This window comes from Pelmatolapia mariae, linkage group LG12, assembly GCF_036321145.2.
Source record: "Pelmatolapia mariae isolate MD_Pm_ZW linkage group LG12, Pm_UMD_F_2, whole genome shotgun sequence".
In the NCBI taxonomy this organism is placed as follows: Eukaryota; Metazoa; Chordata; class Actinopteri; order Cichliformes; family Cichlidae; genus Pelmatolapia; species Pelmatolapia mariae.
In genome coordinates this window covers 18,751,838-18,776,052 of record NC_086237.1, presented here as the reverse complement: position 1 = coordinate 18,776,052, position 24,215 = coordinate 18,751,838, and the positions used below count along the sequence as shown (strand labels likewise).

Sequence of the window (24,215 nt, the reverse complement as noted above, 5' to 3'; positions counted from 1 at the left end):
TATGCGATGAAGCAGTGCTGTGTCTACGCACAACAGATAACTTAGCAAAGAACCAGTTTTTAGACACTTTATTACTAGCAGCCTGTCGCAAAAACACACAATTTGTTCCCATCTCTTTACCTAAATCTACATCAATGTCAAAGATAACACAGTTTGACAGACATAAAATTATATTTTGGTTGCAAAAGTACAGAAATTCTGTATATCTTGGCTGATTTCCACTCCCTACACTGTATAGTGTATATTATTTTTACACTAGACTGTATACAGATGGCATAGGGGTGTAATTCAGTGAATTAATCTAAGCATCATCAGCTTAAATGCAAATTAGTCTACTACATTTGATGTAACCCAATACTGGCCATAAGGACCACAGCCACTGTGCACCATAAAAATAAAATAAAGTCATAATAAATTAGAGAATGCTAATGAGAGAATGAGCTGAAATACACAGAATCAGTCCCCTGAAAGTCAAAGTGCTTAACAGTTAGAAAGTTAAAATTCACACAGAAGAAGTTTCAAAGCTGGAAAGTAGGTGAATATCTTTTAAACGTACATTAGAAAAAGCTGACTAATGACAAAAATAATGACAAAAAATCTGAATGAATATTGAAAGCTCATATTTAACCACTTGAAGAGTGGAATTATGGATTTTAAATGTCTAAACTCAGGAATCTCAAATAAAAAACAGAATATTTGTCTGTTGTGTGTGTGTGTGTGTGTGTGTGTGTGTGTGTGTGTGTGTGTGTGTGTGTGTGTGTGTGTGTGTGTGTGAGTGACTGCGCACACTCTCACACACCTTTTTCTTTTTTACATTGTTTTCAACAATTGACTTAACAGGTAGCTACCATAATTGTTAATCCATCTAAGACATACGTGTAAACCATCCACACAAAACACAGTTTAGGCCATAAGTATCTGGACAGATAAAAACACACCATTTTATCTTGTTATGTTTTCATCGTCTCTTCGTTAGTCTTCATTATCTGTATGAAGACACGTTGGTTTCAGTGGTTTGAGCTCCATTTTGTCTCACATTGGTACAAATTCTTACATATAGAGATTTCTAAAACGATGAGATTATAAAGCATGACTGGACCTCATATAGTTCAGTCAAAGCATCTTCTGACTATTGAATTCAGACTTCTTTAACCTGATCTCTGTCCATTTAGATCCAAGGTAGCTGCATACGGCCCAGCTTTGATCTCAAGTGTTACAATGGCCTATCTTTCTTTAAAAGTAAAGAGGTAAACATTCACATTTAATAACCAAAACATGAAAAGCATGAAAATGCTTTAAGATGTAAGTGCAATTTCAAAAGTATGTCTTTGCCTGCGAAATAACGTCGCAGCACACACATTTAATAGATTACAGAGTTTCAAAAGTGTGGATGCTGGGCAGGCTGTTTTCATGCTGAAGTCTTTTTCTCTTTGACTTCATAATCTGCCATTCTAGAAAGAGACGTTCACTCGAACACTCATGTTTGTGTCTTCATCTCAGTAACACACATATGCATGGATGAAATGATTTTTATCTATTTCGTACACTTTCCCAGCAGCAGCATCTCTTCATTATCTTTATGTCTGCAGACATGCTTCTTTCAGTGGTTTGAGGTCTGTTTTCTCTCACACACACAGATATTTTCCACACACATCAAAAAGGTTTTTCACATATCAGCGATTTGTGTGTTTGTGTGTGTATGCTTAAATTTTGTCCACACATTCATGTGTTGTAGAGGCTGAATTTTAATAAGTTTAGTGGTTCTGTGACTTTGATACTGAAATTTGCATTTGGTGGTTTATGGTTTCCTGAGGACTAACTGACAGCTGAGAGTGAAACAAAACAATTTTTAGTAGATTTTAAGAATGTAAGACAAATGCAAACCAGGTAGTTTGCTTGATATTCCAAGTAGAGTCTACAAGGAAATACCAAAACTCCAAAAGTGTGGGTATATGGGCTCACTAATAGATAGTTGCTGCCATTCAAGTTGAACAAATCTCCAGCCACTTTCTGCCATGGCCTGTCTAGAAGCTCACTGGGCATCAGTAGCTCTACTAGGGTTACACGTTCTTTGAGACACGTTGTTTCTCACCAATTCACCTATTTGTCTGCTTATGCCTGGCCACCATACTGCTTCTCAGGCATGACCGTCGGGATGACCAATCTGGAGTCTTTTAGCAACAAACCATCAAGGACAGTGAGTAAAGCCCTTCCTGGCTAACATGTTTTTGCTGGGCCTGAGTGTTGGTTGCTGTCTGGTCAGCCTCTCTGGCACAAGGACACGATCTCTGCACAAATGATGTCTTCTTTGAGCTATTTTCTCAGGTTTGTAGGTATTGCTCTGGTATTTTAACACCAACAAAGTGATTCCCAAAGAGCCAAAAACCTGACATATATATCGACATGTTGTGCGGGTTAGGGTTAGTTACAACAGTGAGAGTCAAAGATCCCAAACATACTGTCAATGCAGTAAAAACATACTTTCACAGAAAAAAAACTCACAAGTGAACACTATCAGTCATGGATTGGCCTCCCCAAAAATCTGGATCTGAACATTATTGACGCAGTATGGGATCCTCTTGACAGAGAATGAAACAAAATGCAACCTACATCCAAAAAAGCTGTGAATGTCCTTCAAGAAGCCAGGATATCTATTTCTGAAGACTACTTAAAGAAATAAATGACAAAAAAAGCTTGCCTATGAGAGTTCAGGCTGTGTTGACAAATAAAGGTGGTCATACCAAATATAGACTTTCAAGCTTGTTAGAATTGTAAAAACTCTGCTTTTGCCACTGTATTTCATGTATGTCTGCATGTTTCAATAAATCCCAGCACCTATTTCCCATTTTCCAAGCAGTTCCATATCAGAGAACCTGTTGGTAGGGTAGACCAACTCACTTATATAACTGATAAGCAATAATACTGCTATGATCTATAAAGTACAAAGATAAAACATTTCCCTTCAAGGCATTTACAAGCATTAGAAAATGCAACTGACTCAACAGAGTGAACAAAATGCTTTTTGGTTACAAATGTTTTATTCTGGTGAGCAGTAGAGGAAAAAAACTCCTTGTTCTAAGTTAACCTTTGCAAAACAGCTACTTACTGTAGATGTAACTAAATACATCCCTGGAATTACTTCACAGACACTCGTATGGAGGGCTAAAGTAAGTAGGGGGTCACAGATCCTAGGCTGTGCATCAAACCACTGTCAGATATTGGGATCACGAAACAGTCTTTTGTGACTTAAGACCACACATTTAATTTTAAATTATATCTGCATATATTTACAATGATATATTGAGAAGAGGTCTTTACTCCCAGAAAGCTGGGATAGTGGGTTAACCTTGCCTGAGGCAGTGAAATATCTGTGGGAGGTTTGTGAAAGGAGAGCAAGATGTTGTGTCAATCCCAGTCCATCCTTGGTCCTCATCAGCTTTCTCTTCACTGACAAAATGGTTTAGCTCTCAAGCCTGCAGGCCAGGTTCATGTCCCTGGCTAACACAGGTCATGCAAAACATAGCAAATTCTAGCTACAATAAGATTTCTTTATGGATTCCTACACTTTCTGAGATATAAATATATATATATTGACCTTTGTGTATTGACAAAGTATTAAACACATTCTCTATGCCGTATCCATGCTCATCACATCAGTAGAAATTACACAGCACTTTAAAAATCTCATCTCTCTTCCTGTTGGCCATTCATATTCTTTGACCTTGTCTAGCTACATTTCTTTGAATCCTATTCAGATGTTTCTCTCTTCTCCAATTATCTCTCCGTATTAATGTAGCAAAGAAATTTTCCAAAGCTACATAACACTATAAGCTACATGACATCAAACCATCCTGTTTTATCCACACAGTTTTTAAGTAGTTTAGCACCACTTCATGAGGGTCTGCTGGGATTCAGCTTTTCGTGTTTGTTTCCAGAGATGGATGTTGTACACAGATTGTTTCCAGTTAACAAAAGCCTGCTTGACTGCACAATGGATCGTGATTAGATTAAAGCTGCACTGTAAGAGCTTTTTGTTTGTGTTAAAGCAGGTTTTATCTCTAAGGGTGACAGGGCCAAAATGGGACACCGCTGAAAGTATTCTTCAGATGCACATGCTTTATGAAGGACACACTGGAGGCATGGGAGGTCTCTATTCTTGACAGCCCAGGCAACTTACATGACGCATTCAAACCCATTGACTGGTGTGGCTATTTGTTGGGGAAAGGAGAAGGTGGGGGCACAAATGAGGCGCAGTAGGAGAACAGAAAGATCATTACATTTAGAAAAAGAGAAGAAGACAGGAAGCGAGACACAGGGCCTGAGGAACATCCATGTCATCACATTTCCCTTGAACTCATGTCAGGGACCCTCTGCTGCCACAAGTCTGATGAAGTGTAACTGGCGCTATGAGTAGTCAGCCTGGCGAATCACTTCACAGATCACCACACAAAAGCCCAAAAAGCTCGGAGACTTTGAAATGTCTCCACCATTACCCCACGTGTCAAAACAGCTGAGTACGTTATGTGCTGCATGCTTACATGGACGCTTGGGATCTGCCAAATAGACTTTGATCACATGTATTAACAAATGTCACACTTGGGTTAGGGTTCCCCTTTAGGCTGATCTCTAGGGTGGTGCATCTCCAGCAGACAGATTTGTCCTAATATAAGGTTTGCGTGCTTTTTACCCTTGATGTGGAATGGGAAACACGCTTTTAGTGATACTGGACAAGAAAAGCACATACAAAACTTTGAGAATATGGTAACTGATATAATCTGAGAGGGTATTAAGCTTCTGCACACGTCCGGCCTCTTTTCTTATGTTTTAAGAAATTAATTCTGTATGTAAACTTTGGCCAATTGCAGAAATCTTCAAATCAGATCTGTTGAGGTAATATAAAGTATTGTATAGAGGGAAAATGACCAAACAAGAGCTAAGACATGGCAGTAAAATGGGTAAACTGGAGGACATTCTGGTACTTTGAGTCTCAAGTGATGTAAGTGATGTTTTTTAATTTTGTCCAATCACACTGGCGTTGGCCTGAGAGGGGAAAGTTGTAGGTAGGGCTCTCTAATTTTATATTCTGGTGTGGATTGTTTTTCTATGTTCTATTTCTGTGTATCACAACTTTAAAGCTTTAGGTTTAGGATATCTCAAATCAAAATCCAGGAAGCTTGTCTTAAAAAGGGTTTCAACAAATCAGCCTTTGAGTGTGATTTTATGTCCCACAAAAGTGGACACATAAGGACCACTGTGCTATATGATTGTAAAGTAATTACAAGGTAAAATGGAACACTTTAGGTGAAAACCAATAAGTCTACCATAACAGGTCCATCTAATGTAATCCCATTATAGCTCCATTACATCTGAGAGGGTGTGGAAAGTAGGAAAGCATATATTTTTCATCAGGGGCTTCTGGGTATCCCTGTAAGAGGGCGCTGGGGAATAGGGCATCAACAGTGGGTGTGGTTACTTCTTGTCTTTGCTCGGAAAACAAACTAACTGGTACTCGACGTCAGTAGATTCATAAAAAAATAAATGTCCAAATCCTCTAGACTGTGAGTCACATATATAGCTATCAATGAAAGTATGCTGCATATCTGTCACAGGATAATAAACAGCTGCTTTTACTTGCATCTTGCTGTACATGACCACAGAGCTCACGCAAAAGAACTGAAGGAGGGATAAGAGGGGCACTGTGGACCTTTATTATATTGCTCACTCTAAAAATGTACAGTTAAAATTTGGTAGTATGAATTTTGTGAGACCTTGAAAGCACCTGCCTCCTACCTTCATTGCGTCCCATGTTTATAGACCAGTAGATCTGTAGACACTGCTGCTCCGTCTTCAAGGACCTCTTGCAACGGCAGTTATACAGAGGGCTAACCAGCAGCACTTCCAGTGCAGCCTGGCACTCCCTGTTGTTATCTAGCATGGCATCTTTCTCCTTGCCCACAAGGCACTGGCGCATCACTCGGTACCAAGAGCTGCACTGAGGGTCCTGGTTACACATTTCACTTGCCTCGATGCAGTTCACCCATTCTGGCTGAGCTCCAGGCCCAGATTTGATGCTTGAAGATCCTGGAGCACTGTTAGCCAAAGACACGGGCAAAGCCGAGGGAACACCCCAGGAACCTGCTGCCTCATCTATGTGGAGAGAAAGAAAAATATGTGGTGGTAAAAAGTGAATGGTGACCGGGAAACTGCAAATTAATGTTTGGGGGTTTAGTGTTTTATGTGTGCTAGTATCTGTCTATCTATCTTCATGCTTTATCCTCTGTTCCATTTATGCAACAAGTTGTATGTGGGAACCAACCAGATTTGCAGCCTATTATAGGCCCATACCTGCCCAGGCATCTTTTAGCAAGCCAGTTAGTTATTCCTCCGGTGCACATTGCTCATACACTCCTCCATGCAGTGTTTTGCTATGTCTCGTTTACTTTATAGCGGGTTATTTAGGTGCTTACCGAGACAGATTTTTGGTGCATTTAATGCAGCAAAAAAGAACTAGACTCAGATTCTTATTAAATCTAACCAAAGGAATATCCGATCACTGAATAATATCTAATTATATCATGCCAAGGACTACGCTTAATTTGCATCTAGGTGAGCAGAAAATGAGCTTACACAGAGTAAACAGTAATCCACAGAGCAAGACTCCAGTGTTGCCATTTGACAAGAGTTTGAGATTGAAACGCACCTTCACACACGAAGCTAAGTACACAGAGTTCTGGTGAAATGACAAGAGAGACCCCTTGTGGGGATGTTGTGCATTTAGATCAGGGGAAGAACAACATCAGCCGGAGAGCAGCGGGTCAGAAAAGACTTACATAAAGTTAAACGTTAAATTATTGTGGGGCTGTCAGTCAGCCCGTCAGGTATGTCATTTAAATGCGAATGCATGCGTTTGGGGGAACATACTGAAAATGCTAGTGTGATCATAATGATGGTGATGACGATTTGTGGTGGTGGTGGTGGTGTTGGTGGTGGATTCCGTCATGTTCAACCAACTAGCAAAAATAATATATATATATATTATTCTTGTGCAATATTTTTGGCTGACTGAAAGCTGTGTTTTCTCGTTACAATAATGAGCTCTTCTTTCACTGTGGAAGCTGTGAGTGTGTTATGTGGGCTGCAAACGACTCACTCGCATAGACCAAGTTCGGTTTGTAGCTTTGGGTGAAAATCGAACATAGTCTAATCAAAATCAAACCCAATATAATTCATCTTTATTTTTATTTTTAAAGAGGGGATTACCTGCTGTTCTACAACAACTCCAGTAGTATTATTATTTTTTTAAAGTGGTAAAATAACAGAAAATCCCTGCCACAGTTTGTACATCATCACTAATGTCCTAATGTGCACGGCTGAGAGGGATTCTCAAATGGAACTTCTTACCTGGGAGCAGAACAAGGGTGCAGACGCACATCCACACAGTGACAGACTTCATTTTGGACTCAGCCGCAAGAAGGATGAGTTGTGCTAGAATTACACGAATATTTCCACCTTTTCAAGGATTAATTCCCCTCTCCGGATCCGTGACCCAGGCGCAGGATAACTGTAAAAAACCCTCATTCAAATTTTAAAAGAAACATGCAGCTCCGAAAATATCCTCGAATCCCCAAAAAAGTAATCCACAATTTAATTTTATATCTTAATAATGGACTAATCACGACAAAGGAAAAAATTCCTTGACACTGGGAAAAAAAGATCAAATGGCAATCAAACAAGCAGTCAATCCGTAAGAGCAGTTACTCAGGGTCCGTCTGCGCTGCGTTCATACCGACAAACTACTGAGACTTGATCTCTCCGCATTATAAGAGCTGCCCGCTCCAGTTGGCCCTTGTAGACAAATTGTCCCTAAAACAGTCCTTAAACTGGCGCAAAGCGGTCTGTGATAGCTATGTCAGTATCTCTAAGGAGGCAGAAGAACTCATCTGAAAGTGCTACAAAACGCTGACTGGTTTTTCCCCCCTCACCGGTGGTTCCCTCAAAAAGCTGCGCGCTCAAGAAGGGAGGGAACGCTTCTTTTCCACTGACTGCATGCGTGTCGAGGCATCGCAGCACTTTATAAAGCGGGGGCTCCCGTGGGCCAGCAGAGGGCGCTGCTGGTGAGTGCTTTCACTGGAAGGCACGCGGTCATAGAGGACCATAATTAATGTTATCCCACAGAGCAATCATCAATATTCCTTTAACCTCTGGTCCACGGTATGTGAAATTATAGGGACCTCACCTGAGCTGTGTGGTATGTCTTTGATTCCACGTGGTGCTACAGGCCCCAGTGTTTAAAAGCGTATGCTTTTAATGCAACAATGAATGTGTTTCATAATATCCCTCTTACATGAATACCATCTTTTTTTCCATAAGAGATTCTTTACAGTTCTGTTCAATGTGCAGCTGAAGGGAAGCGAGGCCACAACTGCAACTGATCAAGGAAAGAATTATGAAGGAATAATAAATACCTTGGCTTTTTTCAATCACAGTAAGGCAGCCAGCACACAGGGAATCTTTTATTCAAGAATTTTTGCAAGGTCACCAGGCCAATTCATTTTTTTGGCTGACATCTAGGCTTGGGTTCTACAAACCACAGAAATTTGAGGTCTGATTTTTAGGATTTGGGATCAAAAGGTGGACGCTGCAATGATGATGAGAATGTCGCCATTCATTTCAACACTTCACACCATATCTGGGTTTTTTCCGGAGAAAGATTTGAAAGGGAAAATAACCACAATGTCTCGTATTATAGTTATGCTCTGAGGAAATAGCTAAGCCCACAAGCAGCAGAATCTGCCATTTTACAAAGTGGCTTCACATTAAATAAAATGACTTTGTTGTGCATCATCGCCTAAATAGTGCCCATAATGTCATAAATCTTTACAAATCTTGAAAACAAAGTCTCTATTTAGAGGTTGTGACAGTGACAAACTGCAAGGCCACTGGCTCATAATGATGTCTGACTGTCAGCCCAGGCTTTCATCCAAGAGGGAAAACAGCTTGCCGTTATAATGGCAACATCAGCCTCATTCTGCCTATATCGGCCCGGGCTTATTCTCATCTCTCGAGTATGAAGTCGCTGTCATTATGAGGACACTGTAAAGCATCATCCACCATCATGAGTATCCAGAAACTGTCCTGAATTAGAGCTGCAGTGGCTGCTGGAGACTATTCCTCAAATGTTTTTTAAGTGGAAGTGTATATTTCACCAGAAAATGGCAACCTTTTGCCTTTCGTGCATCTATTTCAAATACCAGAGCAATTTCATCCCTTTATTTTAGCAGAGAAGCAAACAGTGATTTCTCACCAAAGATCGCATGCATAAACTGGATGAAGGCTACAGTTGCTTGAGTAGCAGGCTCGCGAGGAAGAAGGCATTTATAATAAAACAAAAAAGGCATGAAATCAAGAAAGAAGCATTAGCAGTGGATGTACTGAATAAAAAACAAACGTGAAGTCTTATTGAGGCTTCATGTTATGTCTATCCACAATAGTGCAATGTGGATAAATCCTCCCCTCGCTTTCTTTTTTTCTTCTTCTTCTTGACATTGCATGATTCAGCTCCTCTAGGGGTATTTAATTGCTCCATTCTGACTTCATAAGGCATTTGAAATTTTATCGCGTTTTTTTTACACAATTGCATGCGTCTATAATTGTGCTATCTTTTATAAATAGGCTCATACTTATATGCAGTGCAGAGCGAGAGAGCATGTAGACAGATGCATGCAGAGATGTGCGTAATCTATATGTCAAATAACTGGGCTCCCACAACACGTTTCAAGACTGTGAAGATGGAGAATGACAAATCTGGATATAGTAGACATGGTTCTCACTACTGAGGGAAATCATTCCCTGTCATTTAGAAGTGTCTCTAATATGGTGAATATAGATGATATCGTTATGAATTCATGGGATATGAAATAATGATACAGATAACACTCAAAGTTAAGGCAATAACTTGTGCTTAGTGAGACAGCAAGGGGGTTCAGAGTGAGTTAGTGCTTACTCTCGTGGGTCAAATAAGAGCTCAGAGAGTTGAAAGCTGTCACCTTGACAGCAGGGAAGACAAACTTGAATGCTAGCATGTTTGTTTATCATGTTTAGTTTTCTCCTAATGACTGTTGGGCTCTACCCACATGAATCTGGCACATTTGACCACCAAAGTGTTATCTATATTGTACCTTGAATGAGCCATGATGATGACTTTGTCTTTGTCATTTGGTAAACTGGATGAAGATTTGCTTCAGCTGCGTTTTTGGTTAATGAAACAGTTAACCCAAGATTCATTTGAGTGCAAAGGTCGCTGGATCACTCTCTGCTGGTCACTGCCGGTGGAGTGAGTACTAATAAAGTTGAGCATCTCTTATGCTCACACTTGCACGCACGCACACAGGCAGGCACTCGAAAAGGTTAAGCATGACTGATTAGATTAGGAATTATAGGCTAATTAATGTGTATCTTGGGAGACATGTACAGCATGCTTATTAAAAGACACAGCTGCAGCTGAGCGGGGGAACATGACAAAAATGTAAGTGATTTCAATTCCCTGTGTTAAATTATTTCAAACAGCAAACTATGGCTTTATCCCATCCTATCTTATTCCACTTGGTGAAATAAGAGACACTGAAGATGAAACCTCTGCTTGTGTGTACCATACAGCCATAAATTATTTAAGGTTGGGACCTGTTGTTGCAAATTACCTTTGCAAAACTCTTGACTAAAAGTCGATTTTAGTCAAAGGGAAAATTTGTATAGTTCATAATATAGTTGAAACGCCACAGCTTCCAGCTGATGAGCCTAAATTCAGTTCAAATCAGCCCATTCAAATCAATGTAAGAGGGAAAATTGCCAATGAAATAAGTATCATTAAAGTCAATTGTGGCGAGACAAGTGCCGCTATAGTAGGCCACTTCACACAATGGGTAGAGTCTGTGTATTGCACTGTTCTGTTCGGCTCGTGGCTTAATAGAATGAAATAACAAGCCACTCTATGCAAAGTCCTAAATGTTAGTGTTTATGCATATGACAACTTTGTTTGGGGTTTTGTTTTGGATGGACAACACCAAATTTCTGATGTGACCTCCGCTAGACTCTCTGGAGGCTATCGACCAGTTAGTTCCATTTGTTTTCCAGGCATTTCAGACGTTGTCCATTTCTATCACATTACTTTGACAGAAATTGAATTTCCTCTGATGCATTTTTATGTATCCTAAGTGCTGTTCTGTTCTCCCTGGGAGTATAGCGTTTCCAGTGGTATGATGATGCAAAAACACTTTAACCGAAAAAAAAGGGAAACATATTTTATTTTAATGTATGCACTGAAAGGAAAGCACAATTTGAAATTCTTACAAGAGATCACGAGGACACATAGAGGACAAACTATATCAGTGTTCTGATGCCATGCTGGGCTCTCTGTCTTGTTAGCCTCCAAAAGATTGCCATCTTTCTAACAGTAATGGCAGCACACGGTGGGGACATGCACCTATTCCCATCAAGGAGGCACAAACAAATGGCATGAGTGTGCAGTTTTTCCAAGCTCTTATTTCTTTCTGTCTTTTACAGTTCAGGAGTTTTACAGAGAACGACATCGACAGAGATTTTCTATTTTGTGGATAAAGTGGCTGGTTGCTGGTTCAATTTCAGCAATTTGCCACAGAGTTGCAAAGAGTGGCAAATCTAGCCCATCTCATTAAACACACCATGGGTCCCATATGGGATATTGACAGGGACCTCCGCTCTGCCCACCTCAGAGAAGGTCTTGGCATCCAGAACAAGCAGGAAAGTACTTTTCTCCTGGAAACAGATACAGAGGAGGAAGATTATGTTATTGGAAGGGGGAAAAAAGGTCACAGATCTCCCTTCTTGCTATAATGATACCGAGAGCACCAAAGCATTTGTCTTCTCCCGTGCATAGTAAAAATATATGTCTGCTCAGGTTGCAATGAAAGTATAACAAAGTCTGTTTGTTATTATGTATATTTTTTCCTCTATAAATTTCATTGTATACACCCAATTTCTGTTTATATTCTTCATTAGTTTTTTATGTGTGTGTGTGTGTGTTTTCTTTTCAAATTCAGTTTAGTTCCAGTTAGTTTCCACAATGGGTTTTTCAATTTAGCTTTTATTGTTTAAAAGTGTTTAGTGTAGTATTGCCACAGGCAAGATTAAAGAAACTCAGAGTAAGCATTACAATATAAGAAATGCTCTGTGAAGGTAAATGACTCACAGTCATATAGACGTCACCGTGTGGACTCAGGTAGCACATTTTGGTATTATTTTGGCTACTTTTGGCCCTTCTGGCTAAGTTTATGGCACAGTCAAATGTTGTGTTTCTTAAAATATTATAAAGCACATGACATCTAGCCCCAGACTCACCCTGGATGGATCAGTCAGGCTAGCCTAGAAGAAAATACAAATGGCCATATCCGGGCCACATACATTTTCACAGTTGTCTGCTCGTTTTTATTGTGTTGACAAACTAATTTTAGCCTTATTTGTCTGTAACAGTGATGCACAAATAGCATAAAAGGTGAATATCTCTCTCAGATAAATGGTTTCAATTACTTCTCTGGGCGTGATGATGACAGACAAGACAACTCCATCATCTTCCTCAGTAGCTTTAGGCGAAGCAACAAAGACAGGCTCAGACGGGTACAAGCCGGGATAACGCCACGCCTAGACAGGGGAAGATCACATAAACATACCCCTTACTCTCAACTTTTTCATGTTAGAAAACCAACTCACACAACCTACTGCTGCCCTCGCTATGATAAAGAAACAGAAGTAGAAATAGCTTTGATGTGGTAATACCCGGCTCAGTTAACAATGAGGTTTCTCTAAGTGTACTCTTTGACTGATAGAAAACCTTAAGCTCCTTGGTGTGGACATCCATCTTGAGCAGGGAGTCACTGAAAACATGTCCAAAGCCACAGGAGTAGAAGTAGCGGTAAGGCCTGCCATTGAACTGGTGATAATTGATCTGAGGGAACTCAAGGCCACCGAACTGCAGCAGCTCATCATTGTGAAGCTCCTCGTGGGTCATGTAAACCTGCAGGATGAGGATTTTGCTCAAATCAGTGCAAGACTTTAGCCAAAAATTGAGACATAGTGACAGACATGATTTCCTTGGTCCTGCAAATCAGTACAGCATTGTTCTCTCTGACAGGGAAATGAATGGATTCCTGCAAAAGGGCCAGAGCATCCATTAGTTAACAATAAATGAATTTCTCTTCATTTTACTTTAGAAATAAATGTAACTTCACATGCAACGAGCAAGCAAGATTTTTCTCAGTTTTCTTTTATCTTTTTTTCTGTGACTCTGGTCGCAGGAGCACTTTAACAGATGTTTTTCAGTTGCTGCATGCACTCTCGGAACAACAACGGAGGACAGTGTCACACAGGTAGTCATGACAACTAAAAGATCACATTTTTCTTTCAGCTTTATTCTGCTGTAAGAAAGCGTTGGAGAGCGAGTATGTGTGAGGATACATAAGCCGTTAAACTCTAATTATTCACTTGAATAGTGGACACATCATTTTTATCTGCTGTAACTCATGAAATTACTCTCTTGCAAAAAGTAACTTTCATCACGCTGGATAATTGCAGAGAATGTGTGGGAGTAAATTGGTTGTATTCATCATGATTATAGGCCTCCGTCTTCACCTGTTCCCAGTACAACCAGTAATGTACTGTTAAAAATATTACTACTGAAGGCAGGAAATGCATGCTATTGGCTCCTACCTCTCCAGGTTTTGTCATCCTCGCCGTGGCTTTGCAGTTATGCAAAGTGATAAGATTTTCATCTGCAGGAGTTTGTTCATCCACGGTCAGAGGCAGGACATATCTTCTTGGAAGGTTTCTGCACAATGAGTTATAAAACTGCCAAAAGAAATCAGAGGAATATGAAAAAAAACCCTCCCAACTATCTGTGTTTGAATAAAAGGTGCGACGCAACCTCAGGAACAATCACAGCCAAACAGACACAAAGTACTGTCACAAAACCATGTTCCTATGTTTTGATGAAAGTAATACACTCCACCACATCTGAAATCACAGATATTTCCAAAGTCTATTTCTTTGGAAACTGACAAGTAAGAAGAAGAGGAAGAAAAAAATAAGAAAACATCAGAGGCAATTGAACAGTCTATGCCTAAGAAACAGACAAATCCTCCACAAATCCTCGCTGATTCATATTTTAGGTTTCAGGGTGGATGAGGGTAATGTTATGAATGCAAAACAAAATACTAGCTGAACAATGATGGATACAAAAACACCATTATGTGGAAGTCACTCGTGTTGTTGTTTTGGTAAAAGCCAGCATTTCAATCTGAGCTGTTCACTGATAACAAACTAACAAACTCAAGGCATTTACCTCGTCTATTTCTTCTCCTGAATTTCTTCTGAGGTTCTCCAGCGTGAACTCCCCAATGAGCTCGCCATCGTCCCCACAGCACATGTCCATAACCAAGAACCCACTGTCCTCAAAAGCGTTGATTTGATGGAGCGTAAACATGGGTCCTGTATAGTACTTCACTTCACTCTTCTGTCAGACCAGAAACATCAACCAGTGAGGACTCAGATTTGTACAATATCAAGAAAATAAGACAAAGTTAAAAAAAATAAAAGACAAACGAGGTGATGTGCTGTTTTTTCACAATTGAAGACAAGCTCCCCGCTTGGCACGAATGTTATTGAGTTGCACCTTATCATTTTGAAAGTTTGTTATTATATGCTTAATGGGTATGCTGTGTAATGAGATGAAAAAATTGAGAGCAACAACACATGAGGAAAGGCTACACCATCAGAGTGTAGTTTCATCAAAATAAATATGAAAAAAATGTAATAGTGCATGAAGAGATCAGCTTACAGCTTTCCTTTTTTTTTTCCTGTTCCGACTCCTCGGCAGCTGGTTGTGATTGTGTGTTTCCTGTTTTACCCTAGATTGTATACAGTAAATATGCGTTATAATATATGTCACCTTTCCAGTGTGTCTGTTGACCAGATGGAAGATTGTTGCATGCTGAGGCTCCCAGGTCATGACTTTGCTAAAGCTCTTCCCCTGTATTCTGTACAGCATGAACTTCAGCAGGTCTATCTTGATTGGCTGCTCGACAAACACAATATAGTTCTCCGACATGACTAGAGAGGGAGGCACACACAGTAAGAAGTGGCTGCATTAAAAGATACATAAAAGATTTACCTTGGTGTCGTGTGCATGGTGTAGCAATGAATTCCACTGTTGTTGCAGGTGTAGTGTAACTAATCAGTGCTGTTTTGGGGAAACTAAGGCTAAAACTCTCACATTATTTCAGCAGTTATTTACAGACTGGTGACAAATTACAGGAAAAACTAGCAAAAATCATATTGGTAACTTGAATGTTTTAGATTTAAGGCTACGTTACACTCTAAGAAGACAAGTGGACCCACACCATGCCAGGAAACACCCCCACGGTATAACAGAGCCACCAGATTTCTAATAGGTATTAAAGGGTCCTGTTTTCCCTTTAGTTTATCAACCATCAGTATGTACCCTGCATGTAACCGGAACATTAGGTTCAAGTCTAGCATCAAGACATTTGCTTTTGCACATAAACACTAAACATAAGCATCCAGCAACTCTACCAAGAGATGTGGTACGCAACCTGGATTGCTGAGTGTCTGAAAGTCTGCCAGCACATGGGTGGGCTGCCAGTAATATAGACATAGATATAATCAGGGAACTGAAGCAATGTAACAGCCAAGTGGGGCAAGACTGGGTTAGAGCAACCAAAGAATGAGGCTTTCATTAGCTAGTGTCAGCTTAAGTTTAATTATCAGTAGCTTATTTATGAACTGTTTGCTTCAGCTGATTGGTAACATCTAATCATGGTCTGTGTAGTCATATTAACCCAACTCGTTTTCACACAGTCATTAGCCTGCTAAACCTTCCTCCACAACAATAACCTTCATATTGCATGCAAAGCTTTTTATGATATTGACCTTACTCACACCCAGTGTTTGTTTATGAGAGGAATTTGTTCTCCCAGCAGATCCTACCCCTCATCACAATTTTCACCAAATATAGTTTTCCATAAATGGTCAACAGTATTCTTATAGATCTTTTACAGATATCCACACTCACAGCCCCATAGTTAGGTTGACCTGTTCAACTGCTTGTTAAGTTATCAGCCAATCATAAGGCAGCAAAACATTCAGTAGTTCAAACCAAGCATCAGAATTAGGAAGAAAGGTGATTTAAGTGACTTTGAATGTGACATGGTCATTGACGGGCTGGCCTGTTTGTATCAGAAACTTCTCATCTTCTGGGACTTTCCCACACAGCATCCAAATAGTGGCGATTATCTGGGGAAAATGTCAGAGGTCAGAGGAGAATGACCAGACTGCTTCCAGTTCATAAGAAAGCACCAGTAACTAAGATAACCACTTATAAGCTAAGCTTCTGTCAGCTAAGAACAGCATGATGAGGCTACAATTTGCACAGGGTTACCAAAATTGGACAAAAGTCTCAATTTCTGCTGCAACATTTGGACCGTAGGGTCAGAGTTGAGCACAACAGCATGAAAGCATAGGTCCAGCTTGTCTGTATGAATGATTCAGGCTGATGTCAGTGCTGTGGAATAGTTTCATCACACATATTGGGGCCCTTAGTACCAACTGAGCATCGTTTAAACACCACAGCCTGCCTGACATATTATTGCGGACCAAATGTACCCATCTTCTGATGGGTGCTTTCACAAATTTCTGTCATCTCAACCTGGTTTCTTCAATATCGTAATGAGTTCACTGTCCTCAAATGAAACCTACAGTCACCAGATCTCAATCCAGTAGAGCACCTTGAGGATGTGGAGGAATGGGAGATTCACATCATGGATGTGCAGCTGACAAATCTGCAGCAACTGTATGATGCTGCCATGTCAATATGTAGCAAAACCTCTAAGTAATGTTTCCAGTATGGAGGCATGGGACACACGACACAGGAGGTCTAGTTTTCCACTCCAACTTTATTCACCTCCAGACATTAACTCAGCATATCGCGTCCAAACACAACACCTCCAGGCTTGGGTGTGAGTGGAGCCTTCTAGTGGGTCGCCACACCAGCACCTTGTTGAATCTATGCAATGAAGAATTAAGACAGTTCTGGTGGCAAAGAGGGTCCAGCCTGGCGCTAGTTAGTTGTAAGTAAGACACCGGTGAGTGTGTAGACAAGCAGAAGCTGAATAACATTTGGACAACAAACATTGAAACATTAACATGCAAATTATAGCTATCTTGTTAGCAGTCCTGTCAGATTTAAGCCGTGGAAAAAACTACAGTAAATACTTCGCTGAAAAAAGTGTGAAACTTGGAGGTAGAATTAAAAAGAGGAGGAGAGATACAGAGAGCTGAAAGGAAAGACAAAGGAACTGTGAATGACAAAAAGGAGGGCGAGACTGGAATTAAAATCAGTGATTAATAAGAGCATTAAAAAGTTTCACTGAAGTAGATTGACCCAGCCAGTGCTGGAAAAAAAGCAAAAACTCTCCCAGAATTCATTAATTTTACTTCAGTTTACATCCAGCATGCAGACAACTTTAAAAAGCGAGGAGGGGGGAACTCTTTATTATGCTGTAGTGTGTTTCTCACCAAAGCTGTGGAAATAGGAAGGCTTCCTGGGATCAGCTGCAGGGATGGAGCAGATCACTTTGGCTCCACTCAGGTCGGCTGAGTCCTCCATTGCTGCCTTCTCCTCAGGAGGAGGCACACGGATGATGTTGTAGAAAAATCCTAAAGAATGTCCAAAATCACCTTGTGTTATTAGGCTGACTTTATTTCAAAGCCACAAAGATACATAGAGACAAACCTGAGGACAGAACTTTAAAGATCTTGAGGTTTATCTTTAGCGAGCATACAGACAATTTACAAGCAAGGACCACTCTAAACACCACCCCTATTTCATCTATCATCTTCATCATCAAAAAACCAGCAACAAAAAATATTGATAGTAAAGATGACAGATGAACTGGAGTCAACAAGCCTGAAGTCCTCTTTGAGGATCAGTGGCAGTTCCCGGGAATGGCAGATTCATAGAGTGCAAGAGTATAACTGGCAGGCTTCGGAAGACCAGCGAACCTTGATTAAGTGATCTGGAAGGGACTGTGGGTCAGTATGAAGCCTGCAAGGTGAAGCGCACTGAGATTTACAAAACTGGAGAGACTTCTGAGCAATTAGTGCAGTAACTTTAACAAACCACCGCCTTTACTTAATATTATGACAGTGTAACTCTCCTTAACTGAGAAAGTAAGCACAGTGGTGAAGGTCTGTTGCACAGAGACGGTGGCCTGGATCCAATGGATTGACGTGCATGTGCCAGGTGGTTGTGCGGATATTCTGAACTGAGTGTGATGAAGATGAAGAGGACATCAAAAGTTAATTGGAGACAGTGAGCGCTTGAAAGAGGCTTTTGACGCGGAGGTAATGATGCAGATAATGATGATGCAGCTCAGATAAACTTTACAGTACTCATTTTAACTAACAAGAGCAGACCGGCATGGAAAAAGAAGAAACATGTCGAAAACTGGAAAAAGCAGGCTGAAAATGGAAATGAGAAGATGTTCTGAATGTAGCGTGGTTAGACAAAGCATAAAGGTGGGAGCTGCTTTGACCTGTCATCATTATATTAAATACAGTTGTCAGAATGAGTGAGAATGGATTTCTTTCCATCCATGCCCTCATAGAAGGACTGCATTACTATTGAGTAGATTGCATAAAGTCGAGCTGAGGCTGATTTTGACTGAAGGTAAAAGGCTGTTTAGCATAGAACCACCTTCTGCCATAACACCTAGCAAAACCAGCAAAAGTAGCAGCTTCTGTGTGGAGTCGAATGTTGCTGTTTGTGGGACAGTTGATCCCAAAAAGAAAATGCTGTTTAATGCTGACATGGGGGGATTGCCAGAGTCACACAAGCTGTCAAGGGTGATTGTAACAAGAAGCAAGGGTGGGGGATGATGCAAGTGAAAGCAAGTGAAAAATGAATGAGTGGCCCCGAGGAACTATGCACGTGTTGAAATCAAAGTGACTCCCTAAAGGGCAGCGGTTGATGTTTGCTGCAGGAAGGGGTAAGAAGAAAATATTTGGAGGAGGTGACTGAAGCGATTGAGTACTTTGATGGCAGGAACCCTGAAACCAGATGGTGCAAAGTATTGCATTGAAGAACTCAGAAGATGAAAGTTGGAGAGAAAATGGACCAGATATGGCATTTTATGTTTGTCAATAGGGCTTTACAAGGCTTTGTAAAGTTGTCACCAGAGATTATCCTATTAATACCTGGTATATAACACCCACAGGGAGCTTACAAACAGGAGATTATTGTGGGACTACTGTTGGAAGCAAATAAACATGCGCGTGTGTGTGTGTGTCAAGTAGGAGGATATAGATGCATTACAGGAATGTGGCTTTTGGGGTGTGAACATCATATAAATTCCAATCATAGCTCAACATGGTAAACTACTGAGAAGGAAAGAGCAAAGACAGGTTACCACTTCTGCTGTATGAGTTGCCCATGTTGTACGTGGAACCATCGCGGTCGTAGTGTGGATGGGCTGAAGCTGAGTTGACAGCGATAAACTGACTCCAGTCCACCTTATAAAAAAATAAAATACACACCATTCTGATCATTGACCTCGCTATAGAAAAGCTGGAACATGCAGTCAAAAGACACATTTCTCACTGACTCACTTTCTTTTTCGTCTCCAGGCTTTGTGGATTTACTCTCCTCATGTAGTTGGTTTCTGTACTCACGTAATAGTCCCCCTTGTACTTGACAAAGTTCACATTGGCATTATCTGTTGGCTCTGGGAGTCAAAACATATCAAATGTAGCTCTTTAGCAGAGCACTTTATGCCATCCTTTTGATCCCCATTCCCTTACAGCATACACACGACGAGATCCAAACTCGCAAATATTGACTTGTGCTCTTTTTACCTCAATAAAAAACACAATGTAATGTCCCAGCTTTCATTTGTCTGCAAAAGCCTTTTGCTGTGGAGTCAAGAACCTGGGCACTGAAGAAAGAATATCCATATATACTTTTCTTCTCACATATTTTTTTGTTTGATTTTTACTTTGTGCTGGTAACCTGATATAGTAAATGGTGTAACACTGTATTTGGCAGCTCTAGTGCTACACCACTGCAGAAGCAGAGTACACACGGGAAAATGCAATATGTAAAGAAGACGCACGTACTCGGAGTCTGAAAGCGTGACAAGAAGCGTGCAAAGATGTTCTTGCAGGGATCAGGCATGGCTAATGTCCCAAACTCTGAAACCACGATGCGGTTCTTCTCTGAGTTTTCGACAAATGAGTCACTCCTAAGGAAGCGGCTGCTGTAAGTGACATTGCCCTCACGGATGTGGAACCTGTGCATCATGGCCATGCCATCAAACCAGTGGGTGTATCTGAGAGCGAAAAAGAGAATTAATTTCCAGGCAGGATATTCATGTAAGACAAAGTAGAGGGAATGCTGTGAGAATTATGAGACAGAAGAGAGTGGAAAAAAGGATCATTTGAGGAATCGGTGTCTTATTCAACAAACACTGAGGAAAAATCTTTTCTATCTACAGTACAGGGATGTGTTTACAATCTACCATGGTAATACATGTTGTTTTTTTTTCATAGTGTTCCTCAAATACCTGTCTGTTCCAAATTCAAATTTCCCAGGACCATTTCTCAGAAAGCTCCCATTGATCCAAGGTGGAATTGTTCCCTTTATGGTTGTAGGGATGGGGTCGGGGGTTTCCTCTGCAGAACGGACCAGAGGCGCCAAGCATTCGAGTCCACTGGCCTGCGGACATCTCTGCCTACTGGATACTGAGGGAGGAGAGAAGAAGCGCTGAAAGGCTGGTAAAGCACATTATAGTACACATACTACTGGTCGTATGCACATAGGGGTTTACTGGTGGGTAACATGTTGCTGCAGACTTGCATTTCTTAAACGACTCTGAAGGAGAAAGTGAAGTTAGATCGTAGACATAAACCATGTGATGTCACTAACTGGGGGCCTTGGATGTGACTAATTAGCAAACCTTTATTTATTGTGAGATAATTGTGTAAACAACTCCATCTTATATGTCCTCTGTTGGCTCTTCCGATGTTTGGTTATCCTCAATTCAAACATTTAAACTCTGCATGTGAAGGGAAGTGGTTTTGTGAAACATTCATTATCTCTGATAGGAGACGGTTTGTGCTTTAACAGCTCCTGCTAGTATGAAAACACGGCTCTCCGGGGTCATGCACTACAAATGACACCTGCACTGCCTGTCTTATCTGTTATTCAATAACCCATTCCTGTTCACTACCTCATATCTCTCCTCATAATGTGAACTGTAAAATATATATGAGAGTGACGTGATTAGCAAAAGCAAAACACTCAGGGTTCAGCGCGGGGCACCATGCTGAGCTTAGCGTACAATATCGCAGTTTTCCTGACCACGTTATTGCGGCAAATCAGCAGAGCGAGAATTTCGCTCATTGCTGTCACACGAATACAACAGGCAATAAAAATGGGAATGTGTGATGGGAGATATAACCACAGTAGGCTTTAACAATCTCTTACTATGTTGATTTGGGTGGGTTTCGAATGTGATTACAGCAGCATTGCAAATGACGCCTAAATGTGTGTCTGTCATTTTTAGGAGGCTATTTTCTGAGCTTCCTACTGCTACATTCAAAATTAAGTTTCTTGAAAACAAAACAGCAGCACTGGCAAGCCCAGAACTGTTGTTGATAATAGCTTCAGGTATTACTTTTTTTTTTAATATATATTTCTTTTTCTTTCTTTCTTTTTTTTTTTTTTTTTTGGATAAGTGCAACAGTAGTTTATTTGCAACAGCTATTTCTTTAATGAATTGTTTCCCTTCTAGCACCAACAGTACAGTCAGGATACAAATGAATGACCTCGTTAGAATTTGCTGCTATAATCCTGCACATCTTTTTAATTTATGTTCTTTTCTCTTTTTTTTGTCACTGTGTAGGGGCCTGTCAGCCGCTCTTCGAGTTAACAGCTGAGAATGACTAAAAGCTGTTAATGAGACATTGTGCATATTCTTTTACCAGCTCTGCTTCAGCAGTCCTTGGAGCAGGAACAATACAAAATGCCAGCACTTCTTTTTGTAACTTGCAGCTCTGATTTCGAAATGCAACATTATGACTAGCAGGCCTAACTGCATTAACTGAATGCAAGCCTATATTTTGTGTGGAACTGTATGGAAAGGCTTTTTTTTTTTACATTTGATGCTATCAAACTGCCTCTCTTTTGTAAAAGGGGGAGGCGACAAAGTCTAATAGCGCCACATATCTCGACGCATTTGTTTTTTTATTGTACTTGAGATTTTGATTTACTTACTCCTGCTCTTAGTCACGGGTAACAAAAAGCAGCCTCTTGTAAGGGCTTCGAGGTTTTAGTGTTTATGTAGAAAACAGGCTGAAGTGAGCTCAATTCACCAGTTACTAAACGCGGAGCTATTACATATTTTATAATGCAATAAAATATATCAGGAAAAGAACGGGTTCAGTCATATTTCATTCTTCTTACGCATATGTGCACATCTTCTGGCTACATTATCGGAAAGAGGTTTCTACTCACAGCTGCGTGTTTGGGGCTCTGCGGTCTTGGACATGGCTTGTTGGTCTGTGTTTGAGCAGAGAAATACACAGGATTTATGCAGTGCGGGAGAAAAACCTTCAACCTTTGGACCCTTGTTAAGTAACTGAATCCAGGCACTAAACAATACAATACTAACAGAATACAAGTCTAGTAAATCATTAACAAGTGGAGCGGGAAAAAAGCAAAACATGGTCATCTTCATAATATTTTAGCCTTGATATCTTAAGTTTAGCAAACAGACAAAAAACATTTTCACTGTTTACCTATATACAATCAAATGAATGAAATGAAATGAGCTGCTCTGGGTGTAAAATCAGTCAAAAGGGATAAGCTCATGAACTGAAAAAGCCACGTAACATTATGATCCTGTTTTTTATTAATACTGTAAATGTCTGTGCCACTGCCCATAGTGAGTGCATGTTTACTGCTTTCATCTGATCCTGTTCTGCTCTGCATAGCTTCACATAATGTGTGTTTTCCAATGCAGTCAAGGTCCCTGTGTATTTGTACTAAAATCAAATTATATAAAATGTCTGTAATTACTGTAAATGTTATTATACGTAGCAGTAGGTTACACTGCTTGTTATCTCTTTCATGTGGACTGATGAAACTAGAGATTGCAATACACTGGTGCCGACTGCAAAAGTATGTGTATAAACAAAGGTGATGAGGAATATTTTTAGTGTAATTCCAGTGGTAGCTGCAGGTACGATGTTCCACTCTTGCTCTAAAAGACACAGTGGCACAAAAAATAAATTACTCCGAACTAACGTGCAGATACGAGTGCAAAAGATGTTTTGGGAGATGTTTTATGCAGGAATATGCAGCATGTTTAAAATGCCATGTTTGATAGAGGCTATGATCTATTGCAGCAGTGAGTGTAAACTGTAGCGACATAAACATACTGGACACAAATGCAAAATTAGGTGAAGAACATATGAACGCTGTAAACAGATCTTAATAGACCGCACCAATTCCAACTACTCCTCTTCGTTCTCTAACACTGAAAATGAGAGAGCAGGCAAGTATGTGCAAGACCTGTAAGGAGACCAGTTGGGTCATGATGTGCTCACGAGAATAAATGAAATTAGTATTCCCCATCCTGGGAGTATTAAAGCACAGTTAGCAATGAATTTTAAACCCACAGTAAACAAAGACACAGAAATGAAATAAACATGCAACAATCAACCCAAACGAGAAAGCAGGGAAGGGCTTCTGGTAACATCAGCATCAAAGATAAAAGCAAATCAGCAGCAGACAGCCGACAGATTTACTTGAGCCCTCTGGCTCAAAGCACGCTGCCTATGGCAACTAAGGCAGCCACTGGAAAGTACAGCTGTGTATGTTTTTAAAGGCAGAAAGCTAAACATTTGGGACATTAGTGGGTTCAGAGTGGGCTGAACTATTGCTACAAACCAAAAGACACACTCATACAGGCATACCACATACCAGTGACAGAGGTATGCAAGAGAAAATTAGTTCAAAAACCACACAGCTGGCTGCAGCCAAAAGCACACAATAATATTTATACATTACTGCAAAATGTCTCTTGTTTGTGCCACTTGACAACGGCAATGGC

General features: G+C 40.4%; 2 protein-coding genes across 5 annotated transcripts in view; both read right to left on the bottom strand.

Annotated features, from left to right (window-relative positions):
* LOC134639102 (GDNF family receptor alpha-2-like) overlaps nt 1-8,031 on the bottom strand; it is a 65,683-nt gene extending 57,652 nt beyond the window's left edge. For all 4 annotated transcript variants that reach the window (XM_063490150.1, XM_063490149.1, XM_063490151.1 and 1 more), the window contains exons 1-2: nt 7,402-8,031; nt 5,791-6,147 (exon numbers count right to left, since the gene is read on the bottom strand). In XM_063490150.1, coding sequence (XP_063346220.1) covers nt 5,791-6,147; nt 7,402-7,453 — 409 coding nt within the window. In that variant the 5' untranslated portion in view covers nt 7,454-8,031. The remainder of the gene's footprint in view (nt 1-5,790; nt 6,148-7,401) is intronic.
* A 3,292-nt stretch (nt 8,032-11,323) lies between these two features.
* Nucleotides 11,324-22,652, bottom strand: bco2l (beta-carotene 15, 15-dioxygenase 2, like). Its single transcript, XM_063489123.1, has 12 exons — nt 22,616-22,652; nt 20,664-20,841; nt 20,218-20,429; nt 19,711-19,826; nt 19,512-19,614; nt 17,620-17,760; nt 14,975-15,135; nt 14,369-14,539; nt 13,738-13,875; nt 12,863-13,045; nt 12,562-12,672; nt 11,324-11,790 (listed from the first exon to the last, which is right to left on the bottom strand). Exons 1-12 carry the CDS (start codon nt 22,647-22,649, stop codon nt 11,674-11,676), a joined length of 1,665 nt encoding a protein of 554 aa, XP_063345193.1. The 5' UTR covers nt 22,650-22,652; the 3' UTR covers nt 11,324-11,673.
* Between the last annotated feature and the right edge of the window lie 1,563 nt (nt 22,653-24,215).